Source organism: Anser brachyrhynchus (genome assembly GCF_964034855.1).
Source record: "Anser brachyrhynchus genome assembly, chromosome: 7".
In the NCBI taxonomy this organism is placed as follows: Eukaryota; Metazoa; Chordata; class Aves; order Anseriformes; family Anatidae; genus Anser; species Anser brachyrhynchus.
The window spans coordinates 24,729,970-24,745,024 of record NC_137701.1 but is presented as its reverse complement, the minus strand read 5'-3'; the positions used below and the strand labels follow the sequence as shown (position 1 = coordinate 24,745,024).

Below are 15,055 nucleotides of genomic sequence, written 5' to 3'. Positions count from 1 at the left end.
ACCCAAGAACACCTGGCCATCTCCTGTTGCACTGAGTTATATATATCCATGAGAATATGCTGAGGCTACTGAGATTATCTTCACTGGATGGAGATGACCTTAACACTCACTCACTCTGGAGATGATGAATAGTAAAAGCGAGTGGGTAATGGGATAGCCCCTATCTCACAGGGGCAAATTCAGTGTTGTTGGTGTTTTTGTCATATTTGCCATGTTTCTCATACTACCACTCTCTTTTTCTCAGCTGCTGAACCATTCATCTCAGTCCCCTCTGACCTGACCTTCTAGTGCTCTCGGTTACGCTACCCCGGTACGTCAAGTGCCACTCTTCTGGCTGCCCCTGCCCTGCGTCTCAGCAAGGGAAGTGACTGCAACCGAGACAAAAGATCTAACACTGCATAGCATATGCATGTTTAAATAGGCTAGTGTAATGCCCATCATGTAACTTTATACTCTTATTCTCCGCCAAATTGGGCAGAGCAAAGCAGCAGCATTGTACTTGATGTTTAGAGCAGCTGCATGCAGAAGTTTCTATAAACTGAGGCCTGTGCGCGTGAGCTTTGAACAAACTGTTTGGCTTGCTTTTATAGGTCAAATTCAGCACTAACACAAATGATAATTACAATGCATGCCATAGAGAAGATTCTCATCTCAGATATAGTGTAGACTGGAAAGACAGGCGTGAAAATAGTGGTGGAGAGCTGGTGTGGAGGAGGAATGGGCCTCAACTCCGAGTAAGTAGATGCGACTTAGTGATGAAACAATAACGCAGCTTACTCTGACTCAGTACTCAGCAGGCAAAAAGTGTCATTAGTAACACATTCTGTGTAGCCTATTTCAACCTCTACTTTAAATTTCCACTAAAGTTCACTCATTTTAGGCTGACTTTAGCCCTGGAATAGCTCACCAAATGCAAGTACAAACGTGTGTATTTAGAGTGGTCAACTTTAAGTCACACATTTTTTCATTCCTTTTCTTATCATGCACCACAGCCTACACCATGCATCGCAGAAGAAAAGCTACATAAATTTTGTATGCTCGGTAAACAGAAGACACTTCACTATTTACAATCAATTTATCATCAACTTACACATGACATACAGCTACCCACTGATTTTATCCCCAGACTATGACCTAGTTTTATCATGGTTGGGCCTCTGTAATTCAACCAAGATTAACTGAATTTGGACTGTAAATTTGCACATGTGTAAAGTGTGAGCAGACAGCATGACCTTATTAGTTCATACATATGAGAACTGTAATGCAAATTCCAAACTTTTCTGAGTTTCTTCCCTGTGAGTCCTCATTTTTGCTATAGTTGCTATGCTGGAATGGTTTCATTCTGTATTTTGGACTGCAAGGAGATTCATCTGTATTTGTCTGATGTTATCAGATAAAGCCACCGTTCTGATTATTAGTACAGCCAGAGATGGCAGTGAAAGTATGTTTTACTTGTGCTGCATGAAGGTGATTAAATTGTTTCCCTTAACTTTTTTTTTTTTTATACAAGATAAACTGATAATAAATGGTTGATGTATGATTTATGACTACCACTCTCGAAGGGGAAAGAAGTTCTTGGGTTCTGGCCTGTAAATCCAATTTATGGTTGTGGCAGTAAGCACATTGCTGAGGCAGTATAGGAAATATCGCGATGATACCAAAATCAGAGACACAAACCCAGCACATTACCGTCTAGAGCTGCAAGGGTCACCACACAGAGGGCATTTTTCACATGTTTGGCCTGAAGCCCCTGGATGTGTGCAAGCACACACCCCACAGATGCATTCGCCTCTCCCACTGCACAGTGTCCCATCCTCAGAAATGCAGGAGCCAGTGTCAGTTGTGCAATTACAGTATTCACCGGTCCATCCACTGTGGCACACGCATTCCCCACAGTCACAGTCACCATTGCCTGGGAAAACATATATTATACTTCAGAACAGTCTCTCAGTATGAATCGGAATGATGACCTTTAAAATAATTCTCCTTAATAACAGATATTTTCACCACTCCAACTCTTCTCACTCTTAAACCTCTTTCTTCCTCCTCTAGCATTTTTAGTTTTAAGCCAGAGGATTTTTTTTTTTTTTTTTTTTTTTAAGCTTTGGCCATAAGCCAGTGCAACTCTGTTCTCTTCATTGGAGTCTTCCACATAGATACTTATCTCCCAACAGCGCTCAACTTAATGGGTAAATCTTCTTTCATTTATAGCAGCATAAATCCAGGCTGTCTATTCAACACAATCTCGTTGCTTGTTCCTGCCAGTTTAACACTATTCCTATTGTTTCAGTAGAATCACTTCTGACTGATAATGGTATAGCCCAGGAAAAAGATATGAATACAAATCCTCAAATTCTGGTTGTATCATACTCACATAACCAAGAATAGTTGAAGTCATTTAGATTACTTGGTTGCAATTACAATAAATAAAAAAAAAATCAGAATTAGCCCCAAAATGGTTAAGATGGCTATACTTTAATAATTATGTCAGGGTGAAATTGTACACTGCTTAATATCAACATATGTCAATAAATTTCTTCTGAGCTACAACTGTTTGCAACCGTTAGAAGTCTGACCCAGTGTGATGGAAGCTGGTATGGTCCAAGAAAGCTATGACAATTTATACTAGCTATGGAGTAGCTAAGTGTCTCATTTTAAAATTGAAAATAGGGTAAAAAAAATATTTATTGTTTCAAATCTAAAGATCATTCAGAAATACTACATTATAGCACTTTATACAGAACTGATTATAATTGAATATATAATGAATAGAGATTCACAAGCTCATAAGTAAGAGTGGGACAGTAGTGCTCTAAACCACAGACACTAGAAATAGCTCAAAGGGAACATACCTCCACACTGAAGTCCTCTGTGTCTCACACATGAGAAGTCATCGCATTCACAGTGCGGCCCATACACTTTTCCATACATTGATGGGTGGCAAACGCACTGCCCACAATAGCAGTTACCTCTCCCACTGCAGGAGCTCTGCTCCACAGAGCCCTTGCAAGAACCTGTGCTGAGGGAGTTCTCATCACACTCGCAGTGTGGACCCATGTACCCAGGGTTGCAGATGCACACTCCACACTCAAAATAGCCTTTCCCCTTGCTACATTTTGAGCTGTTCATCTCAGCATCGGCCTGACAGTTACAGCTGCATTGGGGTTGGATTTCAATTTCCAGTGTATCACTGAGACCCACAGGTTTTATCACAATGTGCCTTCTATTTTTTTCACAAGCTGATAGACTTATGTTCACGTTGAAAGAGACCTGGAAGAGAAAATGGTGTCTGATCAGACCTGCAGCATACCTAGGTCTGCAGGATATTCTGGAGATACATGAATAACACAGAACGAGAGTGTCTTAGATACTGCCTGTTTTTTGTAACTTGCTTGGAGGAAGTTTATTTTATAAATTAAAAAAAAAAAAAGTGTTCTAAATTCTCAGGAATTAGTATCTTTTAAGAATCTGTTCCTTACTTACCGTGTCTCCCACTTTCACATGAGAGCACTTCCTCTGATGTGGAAAAAAGGTCCCATTGTTACAGATTGCAGTGAAAGAGAGATTGAGTCCTTCTGTGTCTCCAAAGACCTCCAGCTCTACTTCAGACCTCAGCTCCTTAAAGGAAAAGGAGTGTGATGAATGAAGTGATAACATTGCCAAATGCTGCTAATGTTCCACATCTGTGTAACATGGCTTGTAACTTATCCCAACCTACATGGGAGTAAATTCATGGTTTTGGCGCTTTATTTACATACTTCTTTATTGCAAGAAAAATGGAGAGCAACCGAAACAAAGAAAGTGCCGACAGAGCTGGCTTTCAGTTAAAAGCAATGGTGGTATCAGTTTAATATCCGGTATCATGGTGCTTATTTCCTGCTCTTGTAGAAGAACAAATTCAATGTTTTATTAAATCATCTTTCATTACTAAGTGCTCTGTTGACTGATGCAGGCTTTTCTTTAGCTCTGGTCTTACCGAGGAATGGATTTGTGTTTCTGATTGCTTTGCTAGCGCTGAGCTTTTCTTGATTAGCCAGCCTATGCCAATATTGGTCCCTGTTTATCTCTGCTATTAGAATCAAACCTTACAATCTCCCTTCCAGCAGGGCAGGCTCCAAGCTCAGTTTTGCCTTAATGCAGGGCCTCCATGACTTCACCCAATGTTTCCAGAGCAAGAGCCAGAGTCTATCTCCACGATTAGCTCACACAGCCGGGCGGCTCACTCAGTTCCTTTCTTCTCCCGATGGAAATTCTTGCTTCATGAGCTGTTGGTGCTGTTTCAAGATGTATTCAACAACGCTCTCATTTCTTAAATCAATTTGTTAAATCAAACTTTCATTTCTTAAGTGAAAAAGGCTCTTCATTTTACTTCCTGAATGCTCTCATACCCAGTTGTTTTTTTTAATATTTAACTCTTTAAAGTATTTTTATAGCAACTTTGGTTATACAACTTAGCCTTAACCAAAGCCTAGAGCAGACCATGGGGAAATTCCCTATGACTTCATCAGACTGTCGATCCAGTAAATGGAAATTTTTCAAAAGCACCTAAGCAATTACAGAGCAAAACACTTGGCTTTCTGCTCTTGCAAGTTTAATTGCCTTACAAAATACCCACTGTACTTCAATCAGAGAGTGAGGATCTTGCTGACCTTACCTCAGTGAGTCACTCTAGTAAAGGCATCAGGATGATTCACTGGAGTAAAGGTCTGGTGGGGTGAAAACAATGACACTACCCAAAACTAAAAGTAGAGTAGTTACAGACCTGCATAGAAAACAACTCCCTGTCCTTTCCAAACATCCTAGATTCTCTGGAAGTTCGTCTTAGAGTCATGGCTGGATTTTTGGTTTGTTTGTTTTTATTTTTAAATTCCTTTTTATTTGGAAAACCTTGTCAGTAAACCATAGCACTTTAATAAAGGATAGCAACACCTGTCATACAAGACCTACTCACATAACACCCAATGCTCTTTCCAGCATGCATCCAGAGCAGTAAAACTGTGCACTGGGCATCAGGTTATTCATGTTGTGTGGATGTGTCCAATTTTCCCCTCACATTTGTCTTGGAGTACGGTGCTTATGTTGCTATTGAAACAATGCAGAGATTCTTAGAAAATGATTTGTTTGCAATAGCTGGACTCTCAAAAAATGACCAAATATGGCGAGCCTCAAGATAAAACTGTGAAAGTTGGTATGCGTTAACATTATAGGATGTATCACCAAATAGTCCCTCTTCTGTCAGCTGCAAAACTATGAAGTTCAAATAGAGCGCAGCTAGGAGAGAAAATTCAATGCTGCTGAACACAAATTCGTAATACATTGAATTGTGTTGTTTGTACCGGGTCAATATGAACATGCTTCCCTTAGCTGTTGTGAGACGTCCAAACACACACCTTAATCCACTGAAAATGAATGCATGAACTGTGATAAACTCCAGTTTCTTAGATCTATATCTGTGGAGACTTCTAATGGTGGTTTAAATCTCCTAAGCTGCCTGGCCACTGCCTAGGGACAAATAGCAAGCAGTTTAGTGAGCTTTGAGCCATTCACAAAGAAATATTTGCAGTTCAAAAATTTTTCTGAATTAATCAATAGAGAAAGCAGTGTTTCAAACTTGTTCCCTTGTGTTACCTGTCCTGTTTTAACATATTACTCCTTTGTGTTATTATCCTGTAAGTTAAAAGGGAGCAAAGCAGTGGGGGGAATGAGGGAGCAGGGTGATTGTGGAATGAAATTTTTCTAAAATTTTAAAATCCTGGAATAACTTCAATCAAAAGGCCTGGTATGTGCCACAATGCAAGATAGACTATGATTCTGCAATACAAAGCTATACAGAATTTAATGTCTGGCAGGCAGAAATACGCTTTCAAAAGAAAATGAATCATACTTGGAAAGAACACGAGAACTCCTTGTAACAAATATTTTGACAGCTCAGACTTTCTTAACTTGCTTACTTCCTCTCTGAAGCTTTTAGATAGCAACGCATGGTAAATGATATTAACAAACCTTGTGCTTGTACAGCAAAGACTCTAAAGCACTTTAAAACTGTTAAAAGATTTAGCCTAACACTACTCTTCTGGGGCAAATAGTTACTTATTCCTTTTTTGCAGTTAAAGGAACAGAAACACAGGGAATCAAATTACACTTCTAGGAGTATCATAAAAGGTCTGTGACAAAATTGGAATTAGATTTTCTGTTCCACATGTAATTTTTAACCATAGGTCTACCCTCATTTCCCGTTTCCCACTCCAAAAATTCAGATGTCTTCACTTATGTCAAATAAAGTGTTTTTCAGTGTTTCCTGCCTGGAAAACTTTCAATCATGAAGCAATAATGTTGTTAACCTTTAAGGTTAAGTGCAATAAAATGGGCTCTGGGAATTTTTGAAAGTGTGACTTGTTGCTACTTGTACAGTTTGTACACTTTGAAACCTATATGGGACTTCAAGAACCTATGAGCAACTCTGGTGGATGGTCCAGTACCTGCTCTAGGACAGGATGAGCTACGACCTGTAGGTAAGAGCACAGCTCCTGCAGCTGCCTTCCTGCCATGACTGGAGAGGACCAAGCATCAAGCTCATAACCTCCTCCAGACCCTGCCCACAGCTTGGCTAAACTTGGGAGAGAGCAACTGAACTCCTTTTTGCTGCAGGAGGTGTTGGAGACAGAAAATATCATTAGGTTCAAACGGGGAAGTAGAAAAAAAAACATAGCATACATGAGCAGACGCTAAGGGAAAGAGGCAAGATAGATATCTATCTTGCCTCATATCTATATCTATATATAGATATATATCTTCCCAGCTTCTAGCAAGACAGAAGAGACCATAAAAATACAATTAGAGGAAGCACTGTTCTGCACTTAACACAACGTTACAACAAAGTCTCCAGGACACAACACTGGGACAATTATTTACATTTTTCCATTACTCACTGGCCAAAAAAAAAAAAAAAAAAAAAAGTATTTCAGCTATTAAATGTAGTAACCTCTGTCTATAAGTTAGAGTATCACCCTGAAGAAATCCTGATAGGAGGCAGATGTGACTAATGACAGGTTAGACTCCGGAAGTGAAATTCTGGTGCTACTAGATGTTTAGAGGTAACTTTACTTGTGCAAAAGTTTCCCCTCATACTTGTTACAATTAATAGACTTCCAAGATCAACTTTAAAGTTCTTCACTTATCTAATTTTACACGTGATAGAGAGTCTTCTGGTATTTTATATTTCATTTTAAAATCATAACCAAGCAATTTTACTGCTCTTAAAAAACTTAAAAGAATTTGGTTTGCTTTGCTTTTCTGTCATCAGTACCAAAATAATTTGGGGGCATAATAATGATGGTCTTATGCTGCAGATCAGAGGAGGAACATCAGACAGAAAAACAAACAAACAAACAATTTTTTTTAAAGAAAGGAAAAAAAGAAAAGAAAACTCAACAGGGAAAGAAACGGAAAACGTTCTTTTGCAATGAGTTATTTTTCATTACAGCTAACTGTTAGAGCAGGTTTTTAATGAAAAGGAGGGTGAGAGTGAAGAGAGAGATCTGTGGCATATCGTCATACAAGTAAATGTATATATCTGTGTAAAAACCTGTAAAACTGTCTAAAAAATATTCCTCTGAAAGAAGAGAGCCAGGCAGCCAGGATGCATTATACAAATGCAACTCTGAAGAGCAGCCCTATGTTTATGTTCCTGTCATCTTTACAGTCTTTCTTGGTATTATCTAAACAAACAAACACATTCAAGTCTTCTCTTGTCTCCTATGTTCTGCTTTTTAAAAACCTCAGAACAGCCTCACAGGGGCAGCATCAAATTGCTAACGCAGAAAACAGCACTGATCACAGACTAGTGCTTTCTTCTCCCACATATTCCTGCAGAACTATTGGATCTACACTCCAGTGACAGTTACTGATAGGAAGAGAACTGTGTCACTGCAGAAGTATCGAACTGGAAGACCTGAATTCCTATATTAAAGAAGGCTTTAGAGTAAGCATGAAATAGAGGACTATGAGAAAGGCAAGACAGAAGACATACTAATGTGAGTTTAGCATTCCAGCACAAGTAAGGAGTGACAGAAATTTATGGGAATTCTGTTTGGAAAACCATGAACTATATGGATATAGTTCTAAGTAACAGAACACTCAACCTTAAGTGAATGTGATATCACTGGTTAATGGAGATTCAACGTACTTTGGAAATAAACCTAACTAAGCATGCAGAATCCAGAATAAACCTATAAAAAAAGCTTTTCAGCAAAGCACTGCTACAATACTGCCTATGCCATGGTACCTGCTACCACCTCTCAGTCACTCTCTGTAGTGCACTGCATAGCAAAAGCAAGTGCTAGTTACAGATCGTGTCCCATTTTCTTTGCCTGGTGACAGTTTGATAGCTAACAGTTATCAGAAGTTAATAGTGAATTGCATGACTGGTGTCTTACTGTTGTGGCTCTAAATCCCGATTTTTAACAACAATTAATAAATGGTAATTTTGACTTTCTAATCTACAGAGTGAACGTTGCCAAAGCATTCACTCTGTAGATTAGAAAGTCAAAATTTAATTTGGTTAACTAAGCATTTCAATAGAGTGTAACGAGTTAAAGTTTTACAAGTAAAACTACTGTTTCTATGCTCACTTAGTCCTCAGGGTGAACAAAATCTTCACAGGAAATCTTTACAAAATCTTTACAGGAAAGGTCAACAACTAAGCACAAAAAATTATGTTCTTATAATCAGTGCAGAAAAAAAAAATCAAAAAAAAAAAAAAATCAAAGACGCTTGTATTTACCAAATTGCAATCTGACTGTGAAAATACAGACATGCAGGAAGAAAACACATTATAAACACCTTACCTGATATGCAGCAATTATCAACTGAAGAATATTTCCAGAATCCTTCTGCAGTCGTCCAACAGTAGCTCCAGGAATAAGCTTTGCATAGTTCTGAAAACATGAAAAAATGAAAAAAATTAAACATAAATAAAGACTAGATGATAAGGTAGGTGACAAGGAGCTATCATCTGAAAAAGAATGAAATACTTTGGAGGCAACTGAAATAAATAATAGTCACATTTTCAAGGACTCTTGCTGACTCAATAACACACTTGCAATATTAGTAAAAATCCTATTGATAAGTGCTAGTTTCACTGACAATTAGTGGGACAGGAACTGCTAAGTGTGCTTGGAAGTTTGATGCTGTAGTATTTTCTAGCTAAATTTTTTAAGATTTAGAATGAAAAATTCTAAATTTTCAATTCTCAACTGTTGATAGAATGGTTCTTTCAACCATTGTGATTTTCTTTAAAAACAAAAACAAAAAATAAACAAAAAAAGAGATTCAGCTGCTCAACTGTTGCTGTAACATTTGAGTCTTGAACCCTACATTCAATGACAGCAGTCACTTTTTTTGTCCTTGCAAGCAACTGAGAATCTTGGAATCTTGTTAGTGAACACACAAAAGTTAAGAAGTTTCAACTAAGGGTTACAAGAACTTCAAACAAAGGCCCTTAAAAAACTGCTGCTGGTTTCTGATTGCTGTAACACCCCACACATTTTCCAGTGATCAGGGGCTATGACTTTATGTTGATATTTATGTTGTATGTTGACTTTATGTTAATAATATAGTGCCAATTTAAGAATTTATTTCAGTGGTAAGTTTTCTTTTTCTTTTTTTTTTCATTAAATAGTATTGTGACACTAAAATGACATCTAGCAGATAGACTTTAAATATGCTTGATTAAAATTTATCTTGCCTGATTGTTAACTACGTGAATTTCACTTGTTTGTACCTATGCCTTTTGAGAATAGTAGATGGTCATAGTTAAAAGCACACATTGTAGCATTCGTTTTCATCTGTAATTTATCATAATATCAATGCTGTTAATTTAAAAAATTCCAGATAACTATTAATAAACACGGATAATTTGATACTCTTATATCGCCCTATACTTCAATCTCCAAAAGCACTGTGATTACTTTATACATTATGTATGGAATACTTATCATTCGTTAGATTTCTCAAGTGCTATTGTGAATCAGTGGGATTAACTACATTTTATGTTACAGCTGGTGACTTTGCATTCCTGCCTCCTCTTGTGAGTAGTGCTCTCTCAAGTATTCTGAGAATACTGAAAGTCTCCATTTTGTAAATGTGGACCTTCCAAGAGCCAATTATAAAAAAAGACAATAGACTTGGAATTTAAAGTCTAGCATCCTTTAATCTGTGGCATGCAAACCAAACAGCGGGGATATCCCGTTCTGAAGACTTCATCTCCTCTTTGAAGAAAAATTCACTGCATGCTAATACAAAGATGATGGTGCATTCCCAGTCTAAGTGTGAACCTCCAGCTCATTGGTTAAACCCTACTTTTTAGCACAATTTCTAATAACCATTAACAGGATGAGACATACTGATGCTTTTGGAGTGCTACCACCACAAAACTATCCAGAGGATGCCATTGAATTTAGTCTTCAAGCAAATATTCATCAAAAGATGACCTGCCTTTTTCTAGAGATTCTCTCATTCATGTTAATGCAATTTGAGAATTATATGTTTTAGTTCAGTAGGGCTATGTTTAACTTTTAGCAGTGTAAATGACAGAAGGATTTTCAGCATAAAGTATCATACCAAATTTATTAAAAAAAAAATTTGAAATTCTGAATAAGTTTGGAGACTAATATTTTTAATTCAATTTTCAGCACTGAAATACAATCTGAAATAAGTCAATTTTCAAGCTGTATTCTTCTGTGATATAAAAATAAATATTTTTTCAAAAAAGAGTAATTTCTGCTTTTTTAAGCAGTGCTCTTTTTTAGGATTAAAGAGATAACCTTTTCGCTCAACTAGTTTGAATAATTTTTAAAGAATTCTGCTTGAAAACAAATAATATCAATAATAATAATTACTTGATGAAACCTTGAAGACTAGTGTTTTCTTTTGTACCAAAATAGGATTTACAGTTCATCAAAATATCACTGTAATTGCAATATTCACAGACACTTTCTAAGTGAATAGTTTAAAAAAAATAAGTATATTCCTTGCTTCTTTGGTAAGACTCAGTTGAAACTAATGATATGAAACATTAGATGTGAATATATTTTAAAGGAATATACATTTTGTTTTTAAAATCTTTTCTCATAAATAAAATCTCAAATGATCAGGGCTCAGCATAAGGACCTTCCTCCACTCTCTTGCATTTAATTTTGAGTGGCTTTACAAATGTTTCCACATGACTGCTTTTAAAGTTCTTGTGATCAGGCAAATCACGACAAACTTGACAGGGAGAGCATCAGACCTAAAACTTCCCCCTCTTTTAAGGGAAGTAGCTGTATGTCGTATGGGAGGATCAAAACTAAAACCAGCTGTATTACAGGGATATATATTTTGTGCTCATGCAATCCATAATATTTTTGTGTTAGGTAATATGTACACATTTAAGTGTATAAACTGAAAATTCAGTTGAAGAGGATTGAGAATATTAAATGACCAAATTATTTTGGGCTAAACTGTTGGAGATTACACAGGGCTAGAAATATAAAATATATATTTGCCAGTCTGAACACTGCACTTAAGACTACTGGAATCTGTCAAGTCTATTTAAAAAGATGCTTTCTAAGTCCTCACAGTCGTTTTAATGCACATTTGTCCCCAATAACTGAATTATAAATAAGAGCAGTCAATTTTGGGTCTGATATAATTAGATGCTGAGTTCAAGTAGATTTTAGATAAAGTATCTGGGGAGAAGTTTTCTACCTCAAACGATAATTAAGCTTGGGAGGGTTTTTTTAATACGGGAGAATATGGGAAACTGCAGAATCTCCATCACTGAGGCTTCAAAAAAACCAAACCAAAACAACAAAAAAAAACAAAACAGAGGGGTTTAATGGTGACACCCAAGTGCCAGTTTAGTCTCCTCTCCCAGCTCTTCCAGGCCATATGAACACTGGCCTTAACACAAGAATAAATCTTATTGCCTTGCTTTATTCTTTTTGCACTCTTAAACACAGATGACTGCATGTTTACATTTATAAATTTGAATCATGCAGATGAAAACATGACACTAGAGTCCCGTTTGCATGTCCTACATACACCCTTGAAAGTATGCTTTTTTTTAAAAAAAATGGCACTGCGAGACTCGATTTTTGTATTTGCTTTGTCAGATTTTTTACATCTACAGAATAGAAAGCAGAGCATACCAACTACAGAAATCCAATTAAGTGACAGAAAGCAGTACTGAAAAGATGAAAGTAGCAGATAGAATATATTCAATGGGATTCCTATATGCCCTACAAGATAGGAGATAGCTAGTAGCTTTTTTCTTTTCTAAGAAAGTAACAAGAACAAAAATTTCTACAGTTGCTTTAACAATGACTTGCATTTTTTTTTTGTAAGGTATAAATCTTTGTTTAGTGTTCCCAGTGAACAAAGGGTGCCACTTGATAACAGATACTGGAATAACACTGACAGAGGGATACTGAAATAGAAACCCCCTGATAAGAACACTGTTGGCCAACTCTGAGGGTGACCACCAGCAATTTTCAAGGGAAAATATAATGCCATCAGTAAAAGAAAAGTTTCTTTGGACAAAATAAGGCTCTGTAAATCAAAGATACTTCCAAACTACTTTCTAGAACAGCCCTTAGTTGTTCAGTGCCTATTGAAATTAGTGTAAATATTTCACTTGTCATAAATTGGGCCCCTTTTAAGAAATGGTTGAACAATAAGATTTAGTAAAAGTTTCTTAATGCACAAATTTTAACTATGCTACACTATGATTGTAGAATCCCACTAAATTTGAAAGTGATTGCCTCCTACTATTATTGATTTGAATTTTCACTCTTCAGCTCAGAATTCAATATATTTTTTAAAAATGCTCCAAGATGAAGAGTGCTTCCTCCATTGCTAAGGTTATAATCTGAGAATCAGTTTGTGAAAGATCTCACTCTTATAACTTTTGTCCAACACCTGGAGTATTATCCTTATTCAAGACACCTCCACAACTGGAACCAGTCACAGAAGCACTGAGGGCCTTCTCTGGGCCACAGAGAGGACAGAAAATAGGAAAATAGAAACAGAAAACAGTACTGGTGTGTATTGAAAGAAAAATAAATAAAACTCTCAGGTCAGCTGAAAAAAAGAATTATCTCAGAGTTGAACATGAAGATGCTCGCTTTCTTGTTTTATAAAAGGATTAACAGGCTCAACTGTCCTTACCTAGCCTCACAAAATACGAAAGGTTGATCATACTGATTACACTGAATAGTTTAGAAATGCTTAGTTTGACAGTCCTTGTCTATCGACTTAAAAATTGCAGTGTGATTCAGCTTGAAATCCAATTTGAAAGTTACATAAGAACTTCAAAATCAGTATGTGAAGAAGCATTTTCCAAGTAAAAGAGCCTTTCTATGCCTCTGATATGTAATTTCCTAGATATTTTTATTACATAAATACCTTGCAGAATTGGATCCTTAATACTGAAATTATTATATTAGCTATGAAAAACAGTGAACCTTAAAGCAAATACTAAAGAACTGAACATTTTAGTTTCCTCACCTCATATATGTGAACTTGTTCATTTGTTACTGCAAAAATTAATAAAACATTGTTTTGCACAAGTTTGTCAATTAATTGTCCAATTGTGGGATACTCCTGAAAACAAACAGAAGAGAGCCACATCAATGCATTTTTCGCGTATGTCCAGTTGCTAATTATCTCCCATAAAACACGGTCAACTGAACATAATTAATACTATATTATCAGCATAAAATAAACTATAGTTGGGCAGTAGATGTATACAAAACAGAAGTGTATGTAATTTCCTTGCCTTGATTTTAAGAAAGTTCCTTTGAGAAAAGAACAGTGTTGACCTCCACACTGGGACACTGGGTTCAGTAGCATCTGTGATACAGTCTGAATAACAACACTGTGCCAAAGGAAACTGGAATTTGTACTAGTTTTGGTCACTGCATCTTAAGCTGGGAAATTTTCCCACATGAACAGTGTCCTAAAGCTTTCTGAACTCTTGAATTCACACCCTTACAGGGAACAAGATTAATGAGTATGACAAAATTCCCTGTATGAGGAAATACTAGTCAGTCCTGTCCCACATGTTTTCCAGGTTATCAGGAATAAGATATATGCTTTTTTTCTTTCACAGTTATAATCTATCATAATTCCATACAAACAAATTGTTCTCTTTTTACAAAAATTTGCAACTACTAATAAAATAGATAATGGCAAATGTCTGGATTCCACAACTTTTACAAACTTCAGTGGTAAAGGTATACTTTCACTAGCTTTCAAATTTGCTTATTTAAATTTATCTTTAATTTTTACAGAATGTAAGAGTTATACAAAGTTCATAGCAAATTACCAGAACAGTTGACATGGAATATTCATTGTTGTGGTCCAAATGACAGTTTCCATCATTAGGAATAACAATCCCTGCCAGCTTACTGTCCATCCCGAAGTGGGAATCGGCATCACTCACAAACACCAGCAAATGCAGAGAATCATTCCTCCATCCAATTTTTTCCTGCCATTAAAAAAACATTAGTTTAGCAGGCTGTATTATACTCACAAATAGAAAAGCATCAAAAGATTTAGAGAATGACATCTCAAAACAAATGAAGAGAAACATCTTAAAAGGTAAATCAAAAACGTCACTTCATCTCTTGTAAGACCGAGTCTCATTATCTTGAAAGAGATGTTGGTGTTCATTCTATTGTTTGGCTAACATTTCATATTCCCATTCTCTTGTTTACTAAAATGTGCTGGCCATGTTCAATTCAATCTGCTTACTACTCTAAACATAGTTAATCAAAAATATTTAAAGAAAAAACAATCAAGAACACAGACCTAATAATTATCCCTGGCAATTAAAAAGAAACACTAAAATATTGCAATATGCATGTTTAACGTGATACAGCCAAAAGTATTTTCACACAAACCTAATGAGGCTCTTGGACTGCATTAAAAAATCTTGAAAAATAATGATCTGCTTATTTGATATATAACCACACACACAGTAGTGGAAGTGGAAACATACAGAATAACTGATATC

The 15,055-nt window shown here is 36.4% G+C and overlaps 1 protein-coding gene across 11 annotated transcripts in view; it reads right to left on the bottom strand.

Moving 5' to 3' along the window:
• The window catches only part of ITGB6 (integrin subunit beta 6), a 56,995-nt gene that overhangs the window by 13,085 nt on the left and 28,855 nt on the right, over positions 1–15,055 (bottom strand). For all 11 annotated transcript variants that reach the window (XR_013954004.1, XM_080601214.1, XM_080601212.1 and 8 more), the window contains 6 exons: positions 14,366–14,527; positions 13,546–13,641; positions 8,847–8,936; positions 3,484–3,618; positions 2,853–3,270; positions 1,690–1,912 (listed from right to left, as the gene is read on the bottom strand). Coding sequence is in view for 10 of the 11 variants with exons in the window: in XM_080601214.1 (XP_080457340.1) it covers positions 1,690–1,912; positions 2,853–3,270; positions 3,484–3,618; positions 8,847–8,936; positions 13,546–13,641; positions 14,366–14,527 (1,124 nt within the window). In the remaining variant the exon portion in view is untranslated. The remainder of the gene's footprint in view (positions 1–1,689; positions 1,913–2,852; positions 3,271–3,483; positions 3,619–8,846; positions 8,937–13,545; positions 13,642–14,365; positions 14,528–15,055) is intronic.